Here is a 17408-nt window from a genome sequence, read left to right on the forward strand (position 1 = left end):
CAAAGACAGCCGAGTCAGGTCCGGGTGAAGGCAAGGACCCTGAGACAGAAGGTCCGGTCGTAGCGGCAACCGCAGAGGAATGTCCACGGACAGACCCTGAAGGTCTGAGAACCAGTGCCGTCTGGGCCACGCGGGAGCTATCAACAGGAGCGTCCCTCCTTCCTGTTTGAATTTCCGGATTACCCGTGGAAGAAGGGAGACCGGAGGGAACAGGTATGCGAACCGGAACGTCCACCGGACGGACAGAGCATCCACCAGAGACGCCCCTTCGTCTCTTGTGCGAGACCCGTACACCGGCAACTTGTTGTTGTGCCGGGACGCCATGAGGTCGATTTCTGGAAGACCCCACCTGTCCACCAGTAGTTGAAAAACGTCCGGGTGCAGGGACCATTCCCCCGGATGAACGTCCTGGCGACTTAGAAAGTCCGCCTCCCAATTGAGCACTCCCGGGATGAAGACCGCTGATATGGCCGGAAGATTGCGCTCCGCCCAAACCAGGATCCGAGAGACCTCTACGAGAGCCGCCCGACTGCGAGTTCCTCCTTGCCTGTTTATGTAGGCCACGGTGGTAGCGTTGTCCGACTGGACCTGCACCGGGCGACCCTGGAGAAACCGCTGTGCCTGCTGGAGAGCATTGAAGACCACACGGAGTTCCAAGATATTTATTGGAAGCTCCGCTTCTGTCGGCGTCCACCTGCCCTGGAACAAGTGTGGACCCGAAACTGCTCCCCAGCCCCGAAGACTGGCGTCCGTTGTCAACAGGACCCAATTTGGAACCCAGAACGGACGTCCCTTGTTGAGGTGGGTCGTCTGTAACCACCACGTAAGGGACAGGCGAACCTCCTGGGTGAGCACAATCGTCTGGGACTTCAGAGACTGAGTCAGCCCGTTCCACTTGGACAGGATCAGGTGCTGCAGAGGTCTGGAGTGAAACTGGGCGTATTCCACCATGTCGAACACCGACACCATGGAGCCCAGTAACCTCATCGCCGAGTGTAAGGACACCCGGCGGCTGTGCAGACAACTGCGCACCCTTGACTGTAAAGCAGAGATCTTGTCCTCCGTCACGAAGATCCTTTGCTGTCCCGAGTCCAATAAGGCTCCAAGATGCAGAATCCTCCGAGACGGGATTAGAGTGGACTTCTGCCAGTTGATTAGCCAGCCGTGCCGTTGCAGCAGTGCAATGGTCAGGTCCAAGTGGCGTAACAGGAGCTCTGGAGATCCTGCCACCAATAACAGGTCGTCCAAATACGGCAACATGCGGACTCCCTGCAGCCGCAGAGAAGCCGCCATGACCGCCATCACCTTGGTGAAAACACGTGGTGCTGTTGCCAGGCCAAAAGGTAACGCCCGAAACTGGAAGTGGTCGCTGCTGATTGCGAACCTGAGGAACTGTTGATGGCGCCAAAGAATAGGGACATGCAGGTAAGCGTCCTGTATGTCCAATGACACCAAGTAGTCCCCAGGTTCCAGCGCCAGAATGATGGACCGTAGGGTCTCCATCCGAAACTTCGGGACCCGCAAAGACTTGTTGAGTGCTTTGAGGTTGAGAATCGGACGATATGACCCATTGGGTTTCTGTACCAAAAATAGATTTGAATAGAAACCCTGGCCCCTCTGGGAGAATGGAACCGCCACTATAACTCCAGCCTGGAGCATAGTGTGCAATACCTTCCGCAGCTCCGTAGCCTTGTTCCGGTCTGATGGGAGACCCGTGGTGAAGAAGCGAGCCGGGGGTCTGTGCCGGAAGGAGAGGGCGTATCCGTGAGAAACCACCTCCAGAACCCAAGTGTCTGTCGTAGTGGTCGACCAACACTGGGCGAACTGTAGCAGGCGGCCTCCCACCCTGGGATCCCCCAAAGGGAGGCCCGGACCGTCAGGCCGCAGGCTTGTCATCTGGCTTGGGGGCCGGACGTCTGGTACTCCATGCCTGCTTCCGGGGCTTGACCGATTTCTTAGGGCCAGCCTGTCGAGGAAACGACTGTGGTTTGGGCCTGCCCTGGGCCCTAGATGACCGAAAGGACGATGGTCCCGAACCAGAAGGAGCAGCGGCCGACGGGAGACAGGCAGATTTGGCTGCCGCCAGCGTGGCCACAATCTTATCCAGATCCGGACCGAAGAGAACTTCTCCGGTAAACGGCAACGCTTCCAGACCTTTCTTGGAATCTGCGTCCGCCTTCCAGGATCGCAGCCACAAGGTGCGACGAGCAGCTACCGCTGCTGAAGAAATTCTAGACACCAGAGTACTAATGTCTAGAGCCGCCTCGTTGATGTAGGTGGCCGAATCACGGAGATTGCCAATCAACTCCGCCTGATCGGCCGGACAGTCGGATTCAAAAGAAGCCTCTAATGAATCCGCCCAGCGCTCCATCGCTCTGGCAACCCAGCAAATGGCCATAGCCGGCCGTGCTGCCCCCCCTGCAAGGGAATAAGCGGACTTCAGGCAGATTTCTACCTTGCGGTCCGTAGCATCCTTAAGGGAGGACATGGATGGCATCGGCAATGTGGCACTACGGACAAGACGGGTCACGTGAGAATCCACCTGTGGAGGGGATTCCCACTTCGCAAAATAATTATCCGCGAACGGATAAGCCACCGCCAGGTGTCTCTGCGGCTGGTATCTTTTGCCAGGTTGTTTCCACGCCTCCTCTAAATGGTCCACCAACTGACCCGAAAGAGGAAAGACTGTGGCATCGCCCTTCACATCTTTGAAAAAGGCATACTTAGATTTAGCCGCTGGGGGAACTTCGTCCTCAATCACCAAGGCTGTGCGGACCGCCCGAATAAGTCCAGGAATATATACTTTGGACTTAGCATCAGCGTCCTTAGTATGGAGAGGTTCCTGATCGTAAGGATCTAGAATCTCCCCATCATCAGACGTCCCTTCGTCATCCTCATAAGGAGCGGACAGAGACGCCACCGGCCTTTTATGAGACCGCATCACAGACTCCCCTTGCAACACATCCGACAAGTGCTGTACAGAACTCGTCAGGGAGTTAACCCACGCTGGCTCCTGAGAACCCGGGAGCGGGGAAATAGGGAGACTGTGGGGTACCACCAATTGTCGTGGGAACCCCTGCATGGGTGACGACACCACAGACTGCTGGGACAAACCCATCGGAGTAAACGCGGGCTGCGGAGCTAACTGGCCCACTAAAGCTGTTAACGCCTGAGCGAAACAAGCCCAGGGCGGCTCCTGTACCGGTGCTGTAACCGTAATAGGCCGCGCCATGGACAAACACTGCCGGCAAAGGCCCTCCGCGCTACCCTCCCCCTCCGCTAACGGTACTTTGCACGTGGTACACTGTAGCCGGAGGGGAAAATCACTTTCAGACATGATGGCACCACGTATGTGACCTCTCTCACCAATTAAGTATTAAATAGGCGAGAGACCACCCTGCAGCACCGCACCGCAAGGGCTTTAGCAGAAAGAACAGGGACAGTAATAAAGCTGACAGTTTAGATGAAGAAAAGATTACAGGCAGCAGCGCTAGCACAGTCACATACAATGCAGAGAAATAACAATTCCTGCACTAACAGCGCTGATCACTCAACTACACAGACACAGGGCCTGGTAGGACACAGCGCTGCATACACAGACCTGACCACAGCGGAGGAGAGGTATGCGGGGGGACCCAGACCACGATGCTTCCGTCCAGCGCTTCCAGCAGCGTTCACCATGCGTTCTGGAGAAGATGGCCGCCGAGGAGCAGAGAGGAGGCTGGCCTGGGGGAGGAGCGCTGCCACAGGACCAGTCGGCAGCATGCAGAGAGGGCTGTGTGCAGCGGGGGAGGCGCCGGCTGTGAGACAGGGAAGGCGCGCTCCCCTGGCATGCATTTAACCCCTGGGACGCCGCAGCGCTACCGCTCTGCTGCGGTCCGCTGTCCCAGGGGGTAGTGGAAGCGCAGGTTGGTCGCCTGGCTCCACGCTGCAGCCAGTCCCCAGGGAGCCCCCTGCCTGGGGACTTAGGACCATGTGATCAGCGGGGACCCACCGCGGGACCCCGCTGCTTACCTCTGTCCCCCTTGAATCCGGCCATGGTCCGGAGCATCTGGGGTCACCGCTAGCTGTGACCCCAGACGCCCACCAGCATCCCCGGATCAGTACCGGCGTTCTGGTACCGGCGGGGTGTAGGGAAGACAGCATGGACGTCAGGACTGACTGTCCATGCTGTACATCCAGTTGTGCAGCCACAGCTGCATGAAGAATAAGCTTCAGGGGCTCTTCTAGCCCCCACTCCAACAGGTGCACCCGACTCCGGCCGGGCACCAAACTAAACTGAGGTGCCTTGGCCCGGGGGCGGGGTATAGGAGGGGGACCTAGTGCATCCTGGGAGGCTGAAAGCTTAACTCTTTGGTGCCCTGCGACTGACGTCACACCTATACCCCAAGGTATCCTGTGGAACCCTATGGACCCTGAAGTAGAAAAGATGATGTTCCTGTACACAGCTATTTACTTTATTCTTCATTCGCAACTTTCTATTATTTTGCAATATTTGCTTCCTACTTACCAAGTGAGCATTCATTAGTTCTCGTTTTTCTTCCATTTTCAGTTTGGCCAACTTATTCATTTCCCACTCATACAGCCTGGTCAGTCTCCCAATCTCCTCACCTTCTCTGTAGTTGGCTTGTTTCTCTAATTCAGTATCATGCTTGTGTTCCTCTAATCTGAAGAGAAATGTAAAAAATATTAAGCCTTTTATTTTAGTAAATCCAGCTGGCAAATTTGTCATGTTGCTCTGCATGGAGGAACGAAATTTTAGAGTTTGGTGATGGTCGTACCCTAGCTAAATTCTAAGTTGCAGCCAATATATGTGTGCTACATACAAAAGCTTGTTTGTCCAGGTGCATATTTACACCCATTAGTTGGATTTGTTAATACAATTAGGGGTTATCCCACGATGTGCCACTGCAGAACGGCACATCGTGGCCATGAACATCGCTAGTTTTTCCTTGTACTACAATGTTCAGCCTACCCCAGAGGTTCCCAAACGCGGTCCTCAAGGCTCCCCAACAGGTCAGGTTTTAGAGATATTCATATTTGAGCAGAGGTGGGTAAATCAAATTGACTGAGGTACCAATTAGGTCACCTGTACTCATCCATGGATATCTCTAAAACCTGAACTGTTGGGGAGACTTGAGGACCGCGATAGCGAACCTCTGGCGTACTCGAATGAGCATATATATGTGCAATTGAACAAAGCCCCTAATTCAGAGGTTCTCAACTCCAGTCCTCAAATACAACTAACAGGTCATGTTTTGTGGATTTCTTTAGTCATGCACAGGTGAGTTAATCTGTTTTGCTGGGTCAGTAATTATCCCAACACTGGTTCAACCCGTCTCGTGATGCAGTGCGGGTAACCAGGTCCCGTTCTCTGCATAGAAAGACCCAGCGCTTGGAGATGATCTCATCTCCAAGCACCGGCTCAGCACATGATGGCGGTGACATCATCAACCCGGCTTTATTGCCGTGTCGGGCCGCTAGTCTGAAAGGGGTCTCAGCCGGGCTGCACCCAGAATGTACCTGTAAACAAAACGCCGGGTGTGAAAGGGATATAATGGATATATTTACTAAAGGTCAATTTTAATCGATTTAAAATCGATGAAAATCAATCAACATCGATGTTGTGTTTCTACGCCTATCAGCTTATAAAGCCGCCCACTTCCCATTACATACAACTGCAAGTCAGCGAAAACATCGAGAGACATCGGACCCATATGCAGAGTTGTGGTTGAGCATGACATGCCTCAAAACCTGCGAAGCTTCCTGTCGCCATGTAGTGCTCTGGCTGCGTATGCCGTCGCTGGGGCTTACTTATGCACGCCCCTGAAACAGCGTTCAAACGCACAGGTACGCCTGCATTCTTTCGACCACCCCTCCTCTCCACCCCCAAACGGTGCTTCCTGTCATTCATTTTTGTGTGCTGCTGCTTTCGCATACCCTATCGCAGTGGCCGGCTTGCGCACACGCACTGCGATGCATAAGCAGAATGCAAACATCGACCAATTGTGGGCGTCCGCAGCCTTGCGATTCAACCTGAATCAGGCCCTTAAATCGCTCAAAATTGATTGAAATCAACTTTTAGTAAATATACCCCTAAGTGGACAAATTATTACATTAAGGGAAAATTTATTTTTTGCTACATGTAGCAAACCCCACACTAGGTAAAACCAATTCCGGGCGCAAGTGGCGAAATGTGATTTAGACGTTATTTCACTATAAATTATCCATTGTTTCCCCTTTAAATTGTGCTGCACTATTTTAGTGGCTATGGTCATATTGTTTATTCATCTCATATACAGTATATGATGAAGATTCAATAAATAATAAGATTTATGTCAAAATTTAGTAACAGTTCTATCTTTCTGCATTTAAAATCTGATTTAATAGAATTGATCTTCCATCAGCTATGGGTAATGCCCCTTTCAGACAGAGATTTGGACCCAGTATATTATCGGGGCCAGCCGGATCAACCCAGGTCCTTTCTCTGTGTGAAAGCGTCTACCTGGGTCCTCCACCCTGGTCAACAACTAGGATTATTCCCAGGTCTGACCCAAGTAGGCTGCAGTGTGAAAGGTGCAACCTGGGTTACAGTAAAAGTATCTCATTTGCGGTTCAAGAGCGCTGACGCCCACATTTCATGACTCATATTTGTGAGCCTGTAAACAAAACGTTCACTTGTTGTTACTCACATATTTGGCAGGGCAGACACGGGTTCTGTGTGAAAGGGTCGACCTGGGAATAACCCGGGTCCAAGGTGCAGTGTGAAAGGGGTTTTGGAGCTGTGACCCGGGTCCAACCCGTGTTCAATAACCAGGGAAAAAGCTGGATCGGAGCCCCGGCTTTGGTTTGAAAGCGGTATTAGAGATCTGACCCCTCCACATTTCCACTAACACAGACAAGGTGGGAGGGTAGATTTTCTGGAGTATAACTAGGACCATCTATAATAAATAGTCTCTATAATGTAGACACGGATACTTTGTTTACTATCCATCCATTGTAGCTTTGATCGTTTAATATTTGCTTCCAATTCCCATTGCCTCATTATTATAAATGTCATCTCATTTATAAGGTCCATACTTAAAGAAATTAGAGGTTTCTTAATCCTCAGAGACCCAAAAACCATGTTTCTCACAAAAGTGATAAAAATCTAATAGTTAATAATGGTGATGTCTAATCTGTAGGCACCTATAAAATACTGGTGTGTGAAGCTGTATAGCAGTAGAGAATCTTCCTAGAGGATTTAAATTTACCACCAAATAATAGGTATGCAATTGTAATAAAAATTCAATCCATATAAAATACACATATGGTGAGGAATAGGATATGGGTTTCTTCTGAATACATATAAAAATGAGGGCTCAAATCATCATTTTCACAGAATTTATACAGCCTAAAAGGGACATTTCATATGAGGCCCAATGGTTTAGAGCACAGGTTCTCAAACTCTGTCCTCAGGACACCACACAGTGCATGTTTTGCAGGTCTCCTCACAATCATAAGTGTAATGATTAGCTTCACCTGTGGATCTTTCAAAATGTGTTAGTGAGTAATGAGTACATCTGTGCACGTGCTGGGTGACCTGGAAAACGTGACCTGTGTGCGGTCCTGAGGACCGAGTTTGAGAACCACTGGTTTAGATGCTGATGAGATAGTCTAAATATATTACGTGATCAAGAGAGCATGGAAAACAGATCCCTAAATATTGGAGTCTGAAATCCAGTTAAATGAAACCTACACTCTAGTTTTATGATGAAAATCTAATGGGAGAGGAGTTTACTATTTAAAGGTGGGGATTTATTTTGTAGAATAGATTATAGTACTGTTGTAGATGCTCCCCAACATCATCTTCTGTTATTTTAAAGACCTAACTTGTAATCATCTGAGCCAGGATATTCTATTCTAAACTCTTGAGCATCCTAATAAAATGTATTACTTCCTGCTTTGTTAATCTCTGCAGCTATAAGTGCTGCCTGTTGGAAAGTTGTATATAAGAGGTTATAGGGCTCATACATCTGCGACTGATTGCCGCAATTCCCCAATCCCCTGGTGCCTGGGTCGAGGCATCATGAAATCCAATTTGCCGATCCTGACCGAAAAATGATCGGGATCGGCGATTCAGGGAATTTTAACATGCAGAATTTCCCCGATTCCCAGACGGATCGCCGATCATGGATGCCCGGTTTTGATCGGCAGACCGTATTGGCGTCAGGGGATTGGGGAATTGTGGCACTGATGTATGGGCCCCTTTATTCTCCCTCCAAAAAAAGATATACTACAATCAGCAAGATCAGTTTTTATGTAGAGTGCTATAACATTTTGTAAATCTATCGAGAATATTGTCACTCTTTTGAATTAATTTACCGTAGTGTTTTTAAGCATAAGAAAATTAAAGTGTGGACATTATCTCCAGAATAAGGTAACTAGGAGTCTACTGGATTTATTTCCAAATATATGGAATTAATATCACCACTAATGTCATGGCTGAAATGGAAAATCAAGTTATTACATGATCCTAGATTTCAATGGGCTCTATATAGTTATTGCATATAGCAGTGCACTAATTGGCCCAGGAACTCCCGCTGGCTGACAATTAGATTACTGGTAGTCAGTTGATGGTCTCCAACATGGCGGCGCCCACCATGCAGACACACAGGAACACCAGCCACATGGAGCACACACCAAACTACCCCAGATCCTCGGCCACCGTTACACCAGCCAGTGATGCCAGCTGCCATGGCCGAGATCTCTGCCGTCTCACACGCCGTCCATGAGGACATGCTACCGCACCACCAGTGCCCGGATAGGTAACCCTTGCAAACCAGCAAAGCACCCGCAAAGTCCTGACATAGCCCATATGTTACTAGCCTGAGGTCTTTAAAACTAAAACAATACCATTTCTAGTCTTGGAGTTAAAATAAGCATATACTATGCTCACCACTACTGTTATGTTCTGTGGGTGTTAAAGGAGTCTCCTGCAGGAGACATGGGTCTTATGCTTTCGGAGAAAAGTAATAATGATCTTTCCTTTAGTGGGGCAGCTACATTTTCAAATATTTAGTGAAGAAAATGTTTAAAAAGTTATAGCATACCAAGGAATCAGCGAAACCCTGTCTAATAGCATGATTTAGAGTTGTCCGCTAATGCCGCAGCAACTGCTGCGTCTGTGTGCACAGATGCAATGCGAATATATGCAAATGTTGCAGCCGCCAGGAGATGTATTGAGACAGCCACCTGCAGCTTTGCAAATCCAAGCACCTGCGTAAAAAGTTGCATCATCTGGGTACAAAGACTCAAAATCTGTCGCAGATCATTCCATTGCTGCAGTCCTGAGTGTGTCTATGGTCCTGCAGAATGGACGTGGGAACTGAGACGCCAGAACCATATTTCTTGCAAACAGGTAAAGAGAAAGTACTATACAGAAAAGCTTTACGTACTGCTTAAGAAGATCTTGTGCATTTTTCTTTCTCTCTGTAAATTTCTGCAGCGCCCTCTGCTGCTCGTTATAAATGCTTTCATTTAGTTCTCGCTGCATGTTAGATAAGGCGTCTTTGTTTTGCTTATTACTCAGATTCAGCAGTTTATTATTTAGCTCCACCTGTGCATCTCGTTCCCTTAGGACTTCAGTAAGCAGATAAGCGCTCTGTAATTTATATGGGTAAAACATTCAAATCAAAAGAAGTGGACATACGTATATTTAAGGACATTTTATTCCAAGTGTTTTGCAGTTTTATTTCAGCCTCAATAGTTGTCAAAAGCAAAATCTCAGCATATTTATAAGGAGTATAATCACAGTTAGACACACTGCCTTCTCATAGAATAATATGACATCTCCACTATGGGTCTTATTTAGCAATCCACGTTAGTGCACTGCTGAACGCAGATTCTCGATGATCAGGAAGCTGTGCAGGCGCCTCACCCTTTCTGCGCATGTGCAGAACGGGTCTGCGATCCGGCACGTAGACTGGCAGCAGACTGTCACTGATTGACAGTCTGCTGCCGTTTGTGGGTGGGGAGAGGGCGGCGATGGCCTCTGTTTCCCGAAACTGAGGCGTGTCGCCACCGTTGAGGGGGAGGGAAGAGACCAAGATCTCTATCGGCTGACAGAGATTTCCTGGCCTCTTCCTCTTATCTGCGGCAGCCGGCTTGCTTGACCCCATGGATCACCTTAGCCGGCCGATGTTCCCGCAGAGTATCCTATGCTGCGTTGGACAATGCAGCTCTGATAAGTAATGCAGCAGGAGGCGTGATGCCTCCTGTGCATTACTATATCTGCAAGGATCTCAATTGCAAACCTGCCTGAATGCATACATCCAGTGCCGGCTCCAGGGGTTAGAAGAGGGCTCCCTTACATCGCATGCGGCCGGAAATGGGGGTGTGGTCTAATTACCATAGGCCATGCCCCCTACATGGCATTATTTGGAGGCATGCCCGCATGGCACGCCTCCAAATAACATCAGGCTGGGGGAGCCTCACTAGCTGGGCTTCCCCCAGCCCTCTCCCGTCACTGAATGGATACCGCATGCATGCGCGCGCGAGCGCACAGCATCCATTCAGACTCCAAGGCTGCGGCGGTAGGGGTCCCCAACCTCCCAATTTGACCACCCACGGGCCACTCCGGGTGGAACAGCGGGACAGTACTGTCCCACTGAAATCGGGATGTTGGGGAGGGGTGCGCCCTCTATTGGTGGCGCCCCTGTGCGACCGTACTTGTCGAAACACCCCTAGAGCCGGCCCTGCATACATCATATCTATACTATATCTGCAGCTTTGCAATTGCGATCCTTGCTGAATCAGGCCCTATGTCTTGTAGTTCTATACTGAAACAGTGATTGGTTCTATTGTATATTCTAATTGTATAACTATTAAAAACCAAATGTATACATATAAAAAATAAAGGAAGGGGTAGATGGTACTATATTGTATGATCTAAAATGTTAACATGCAATTAATTAATCTAGACTTGTGTACCTCTAATTTCACACAAGAAGGTTGGCTCCCTCACTAAGGGGAAACGAAGTTGACCAGCTTGGTTAAAATGGGAGAGGAAGCTTAATTTTGTTAGTCTTCCAGTGCCACAGGCCGGGTCTCTATATTTTGCTCATTAGTAAATGAGGGGTCGCTGAGTGTACAGAATGTGCGGTATAGATAAAGGCGAAGAACAACTAGCAAATTGCTAGCCAGGGAGAGTTTGTAATACAATCTTGCTTCATCTGTGGTGACCGGAGATGGTTTTGCTCTAGTTCGTAGTGCCCACACCTTAAAGCAAACTCTGTACTGTTCTTCACATGTGATATTGAAAATCTGATGACATCATAGTGCACTGACAACACACCCTATCTTTCCCCAAACCCCTCCGCAACTTAAGTGAATATGACACAAAAATGAAGGCTCTAAAGTGATGTCAGTGCCAGAACTTTTATAGGACAACTGCTATTATTAGCACCAATAACTATTAGTAAGAATATTGTCCTTACATTAAATGTGTTTCTTCCCTAAAAACTAGATCATAGATTAAATAACATTCCCAACTTCCCACATTTGCTATTCCTATATATGCAGTACAGTTGGGGTAAACACCTGTGGTTGCAAGTTTCCCAAAAAGTCCTAAACTATATGGTTTATGTAGTGAAAAAAAAATAAATTATATATATGTGTGTGTGTGTGTGTATATATATATATATATATATATATATATATATATACATATACATATACACACACACAACCCCTTTGAAACTGATGTACAGTAAAACAGAAGAGTTGTAGTGCATGATTTACAATGAACACAGAAGAGATGACCTACGTCGAACCCCCTGACTTTGTCATTCTGGTGGTACAGCTTGGTCTTGGCATTTTCTATCGCCTCTCTCCTCCTTTCAGCCTGGTACTGGGCTTCCTCTAGGTCAGTCCTCTCCTTTTCCTGCTCTTCTTTTTCCTCACGAAGTATCTTTGAATTAAGTCTCTTTTGTCTCAAACCCTGCATAGAAAATAGTGATATATGGGAGAGAAATCTGGGAAGTATATTTAAATGGGTAACCAGTGGAGACTGCCACGTTAACATCAAAAGTTCTTTGTGATTGACAGGCTGTTATTTCGTGTGTATATTGGTTAAGACCGCAATTTATCTGCCCTTTACTGTGACCAGCAGTTCTCAACCCGCAGGCTGAGTAACTCAGGGGTTCTTCCTGTGATGTTCAGGGGCACACAATCTTTTTCTGTGACAGCGGGGAGGAGGGGACATCCAGGGGGGATGTAGTTTAAATCCCAGCTGTCGGAATGACCTTGCTCAGAACAGCGGCACAGGAATCCAGACACCAGTCCCAGCGCCGGCATCCAGACGGTAAGTAGTCTGGTTAGGGAGTGGGTAGGGATAGGCACTAGGGGGGGTGGGGGGGAGGGTTAGGCTTAGGGGTAGGAGTAGGTTTAGGATACTAATTGACAGGTGTCGGTATCCTAATCCTGCCAGGATGCCAGTGTCTGGATACTGAGGGATGGCATCCTGTACCTAACCCCATCCAGATGAGAGTTGGGTACATAAGGATAGCAATATCCACGGGATCTCTACCCCCATGCATCAGAGTAAAACCCTCATAACAGGCAGCGAAATACAGTGATATTAGCAGTGGTGTCTTACATAAAAGAGATCTAGATCATTTCTGACAGAACCACCAGTCAGAACTGATATCAGCCTATGATATTGCATGTTACTATAGGATTTACTGACTTCTAGATGATTTAAATAATGAAGTTCTAAAATAAAAAAAAAAAATGGTTAAAAAATTTAATTGTTAGAACATAGCATAGGTTTAGAAATACTAAGAAAATAGATGTGGAAAATAGTTTTATTGTAAATTTAATTTTTTTTCTTAAACTGTAATATGTGAGAAATATATATATGTACAATTTATAGTATTCTTGGGCCATTTAAAAAAAAAAAAAAAAGCCTCCTCCTTATAGCACATTTATTGATTTTATACATGGCAGCACCTAAACATTTTATCTTATAGCAATTATATACATAACAATGGTTGGGAGTACAAATAAGGCAAATTGGGTCTCATAGGGAACCCAGGTGGAAAATGACTGGTGTAGACAATGGCTGCATTATAAAGGCACGTTCACCGAAGATGTCAGGAGAGAAAATCCCTGCATAACAATTTCTTGATCTCTATTTTGGGCCACATATTCTATCCACATAGACATAATTTCATGCAAAGAGATACCTGAAAACGGACAGATCAATCTCCGTCCATGTGTATATCATTGGTACGGACCAGTACATGCGCGATTTGCTATGGCTTACTAGGGCGCATGCACAATTTATATACAGTCAGGTGCATAAATATTGGGACATTGACAGAATTTTCAGATTTTGGCCTCTATTCACCACCACAAAGGCTTTGAAATGAAACAAACAAGATGTGCTTTAACTGCAGACTTTCAGATTTAATTTGAGGGTAATTACATCCAAATCAGGTGTAGGAATTACAACGGTTTCTATATGTGCCTCCTACTTTTTAAGGGGCCAAAAGTAATGGGACTATCAACTCAAAAGCTATTTCATGGACAGGTGTGGGCTATTCCCTAGTTATTTCATTATCAATTAAGCAGGTGAAAGGTCTGGAGTTGATTCTAGGTGTGACATTTGCATTTGGAATCAGTTGCTGTCGCCTCTCAATATGAGATCCTGTCACTATCAGTGAAGCAAGCCATCATTAGGCTGAAAAATCAAAACAAACCCATCAGAGAGATAGCAAAAACATTAGGTGTGGCCAAATCAACTGTTTGGAACATTCTTAAAAAGAAAGAACGCATCGGAGAAAAACATCCAACAAAGCACGTTACACGCAGAGCCAGGCTTGAGAAGAAAGTTTTGGTCCCTGGATCAAGTACTGTGTGATGTCTACTCACTGATATAGTGTTGGTCCAGCCTTTCACCACCTCCTTAGAACGTAAATGTAAGGCTTCCCTTTCTTTCATCTCTTCATAATGCTTCCTGGCTTCATCTTCTAAGACGTTGCTGTTTTTCATAATACGCTCCCACTCTGCTTTTGGCAGAACAGTAACTTGCCGGAGGTCTACTGACCTAATTTCTACGTCTGCAGCGGTTTCTGGCATCCCTTTAACTGCAATTTTACAATTAAAACATATATAAATGGTTCTGTCATAGTTTATACCAGGGGTAGCCAACCTCGGTCCTCGAGAGCTACTAACAGGTCACCGATGTATTCATTACTCACTAACACATTTGAAAAGATCCACAGGTGGAGCTAATTATTTAACTTGTGATTCTGTGAGGAGACCTGGAAAACATGCACTGTTGGTAGCTCTCGAGGACCAGGGATGGCTACCCCTGCTTTATACTATGTCCAGTAATCAACAAACATAAATGTAAAATTTTCACAAAATGCCTAATTTATGTCATTCTCAGAATCCAGTTCAAACAATTCATCCTCACTTACAAAGCCTTAAACCACTTGTCCCCTCCCTACATCTCTAATATAATGTCTCTCCACACTCTCTCCCTCTACACTCCTCCTCTGACCACCGCCTCTCCTCCATCCTGGTCACTTCATATCATGCTTGCCTCCAAGATTTTGTTCACGGTGCCCCCATCTTCTGGAAGCTGGGGCGACTCTCAACCAGTCTCCCCAGCTTTAAATGTTCCCTTAAAATGTACCTTTTTATAAAAGTATACTAGCATCCCTCAGAACTCATATACTCCTCCATTTATCCTTCTAATTGTTCACTGTTCCCCTTTGTATGTAAGCTTTATGGGCAAGGCCCTCATCCTTCATGTTCTTCCCAAGCACACTCTGGGTCTCATTCAGATCCACTTGCAAGCGCCTATGCGCTCGCAAGCAGGTCGATGTTGAGTGCGCAAGCCCCGAAGCGAGAGAGAAATTCTCTTGCTCTGGGACTCACTACAAAATGGGCGGCTGTCGATGGTAATCGACAGCTCGCCTCGTTTTGTAGGCGGGGGGTTGGCTACACAAATGGAGGCGTTCCCGAAGGATAATAGAGCCAAAAGCTCACTGGGGCTTGTGGTAGACGAGACCCTACCACAAGGGTCTCGTCGCAAGCCCCGATGGTTGCGATGGTCTTGACAATCGCGACCATCAACCTGGCCGCTCGCTAATGCTGTGGGTGGTTACCCACAGCCTAGCGAGCGGCCAGGGGGCCGGCTCAGAACATAGAAGCGGCCGCCCTCATTCAGAGCGAGCACTCAAATTTTGCGAGCGCCACTGAATGAGGTCCCCTGTGTCACCGGTGCTCTGTACTTTTGTCTCCTAAAACATAGTTGTTTAACATTTTGCACTGAAATGTTTTTGATCTTCAACTCTTTCATAAATGATTGATATTTTTGCAGAAGAAAAACTTGAGCTGAATTGCCTTCAGTTCATGCATCACAACATACACCTAATAGTTTAGAGCAGTGAAGAGCAACCTGCTATACCTCAAGGGCTTCATGTGCAACTCTTCAATGTTCAAAATGGCTGAAAATTACAGTTCATTTTGATAATAGCAATAAAACCACACATCTCCACATCACAGAAAATGCCACTACGTGTACTTTACTTGCTTCACAACTTCCCATTCAAACTCCTTATTGCAAACAAAATGCACCCACGTGCAAAAACTATTAAAAGTGGAGAAAGTTTTCTTCATTCTGTTTAGCAGCGTAATTATCTTGTTCCCTCGTCGCAGTTATGTGATGTTTAAACAGACATGAATTTCTGTATTTCTCAAAGTTACATTATTCAAATAGAACACACTACATTATAATAGTTATGTCTGGTTCTTTATAAATCTAGTTGTTCATACAAGCATTATCAATTCAGTCTAATAAAACACAATATAATAAATACTTAAAAAATATATATATTTATTAAATACATCAGAATTAATAGAAAGACTAAAGAGATGCTAGAAGCTTGCATCAATATTTTAGTAAAAGACATACTAATGATAATTGCGGCCAATTCATCTTTAAAATCCATTTAATATTTGTTTTATGTGTATAAAATAGGTAAAGGTATATTCCTGCTTTATTATCTCTCTCCAAGGCTTCGTACATCTAACCCAGAGATTTTGAAAATCTCTAAACTGGTAAATTTGAACAATGTAGACAGTGTCATATCTAGTGTGGCAGGAGACATTTAACTCCAGGCTATTCATGTGATAGGAATTTCAGGATAAAATGAAAATTATTGTGTTTCGTATAACATCATTTTGAAGGGACATTGTAACTACTTTAATTTACAAAACATAACATATTTTTGATTAGAAAATATCAGTTATTTAATTTTAAGATGACGATCTTCTTAGTACGTATATAACACTTTTACTTTCAATTGTTTATTAACATATATGAATGTATTTAGTGCTTTATACTGTTGTATATGTTAACAGTCAAATCCAAGAAACAGACAGAGGTTGTCCTGTGGTGGCGCACTACTTTAAATTAAAATATATATGTTTATATTAACAGACAGGCGGGAGGTAAGAGAGTGCAATCTTACAATCTATAGGGTATAGTTCCTAAGCTACAATAAAACATTTTATCATGGTCGCATTTACTTGACTGCTGATGAATGAAATCACTGCAGATATAGCACATATGTGATTTGCTGTACACCAGGGTTTCAACACCTTTTAGCAACACGTATCCCATGATGATGGTAAATGTCTGCCAAGTTACCTGCCGTGTGTGTGTAAGTGAAAACGTGTAACCCGCCTAAAGTGTCTACATTTATATGCCTCCTAATGTCAGTGCTTACCAAGAAACCACTTATATATATATTTACTAAAGTGCGGGTTTTCAGTAGTGGAGATGTTGCCTATAGCAACCAATCAGATTCTAGCTATTATTTTCTATAAGGTGCTAAATAAATGTTAATTAGAATATGATTGGTTGCTATGGGCAACAGCTCCACTTCTAAAAACTCTCACTTCAGTAAATATACCCTCTAATGTCTAAAATATTTGCATTACAGTAGGGTTTTATCATGCTTTATTTGTCCCCAACACAATATACTGTTATTTACTGTTTAATTTAAAAAAATGATCACTTGAATCTGTTTGAGATACTCCTGGGCGTACATATGTAACCCCAAGCTAGGAAACTCAGCTGAAGTTTGCCATCTGTTGTGGAACTACAAGACCCAGCATGATCTGCTAAGACAATGTGTATGTGATGGAGAGCCTTTTGCTCACCTGTCTGCTGCAGTGTGTTGGAACCTTTCCTTCTCCCATACTGGACTACCGCCGCCGCCATGATTGTGGCCCCCTCGCCTAAATATGTCTATGGTGTTTGCAGCGTCCTCGCGTTGCTAGGTAACCGGCAATGGCGTCATTTCATCTCTCGTTTCCTAGTTACCATACAGGAAAAGGGCGGAAAAGGA

General features: G+C 45.8%; 1 protein-coding gene across 1 annotated transcript in view; it reads right to left on the reverse strand.

Annotated features, from left to right (window-relative positions):
- Positions 1-17397, reverse strand: part of CFAP210 (cilia and flagella associated protein 210) — a 36139-nt gene extending 18742 nt beyond the window's left edge. Inside the window, exons 1-5 of the mRNA XM_088469016.1 lie at positions 17221-17397; positions 13915-14129; positions 11807-11980; positions 9438-9643; positions 4511-4667 (exon numbers count right to left, since the gene is read on the reverse strand). Coding sequence (XP_088325142.1) covers positions 4511-4667; positions 9438-9643; positions 11807-11980; positions 13915-14129; positions 17221-17281 — 813 coding nt within the window. The 5' untranslated portion in view covers positions 17282-17397. The remainder of the gene's footprint in view (positions 1-4510; positions 4668-9437; positions 9644-11806; positions 11981-13914; positions 14130-17220) is intronic.
- Between the last annotated feature and the right edge of the window lie 11 nt (positions 17398-17408).

This window comes from Taudactylus pleione, unplaced genomic scaffold (genome assembly GCF_031769625.1).
Source record: "Taudactylus pleione unplaced genomic scaffold, aTauple2 ptg000004l, whole genome shotgun sequence".
Classification (NCBI taxonomy): Eukaryota; Metazoa; Chordata; class Amphibia; order Anura; family Myobatrachidae; genus Taudactylus; species Taudactylus pleione.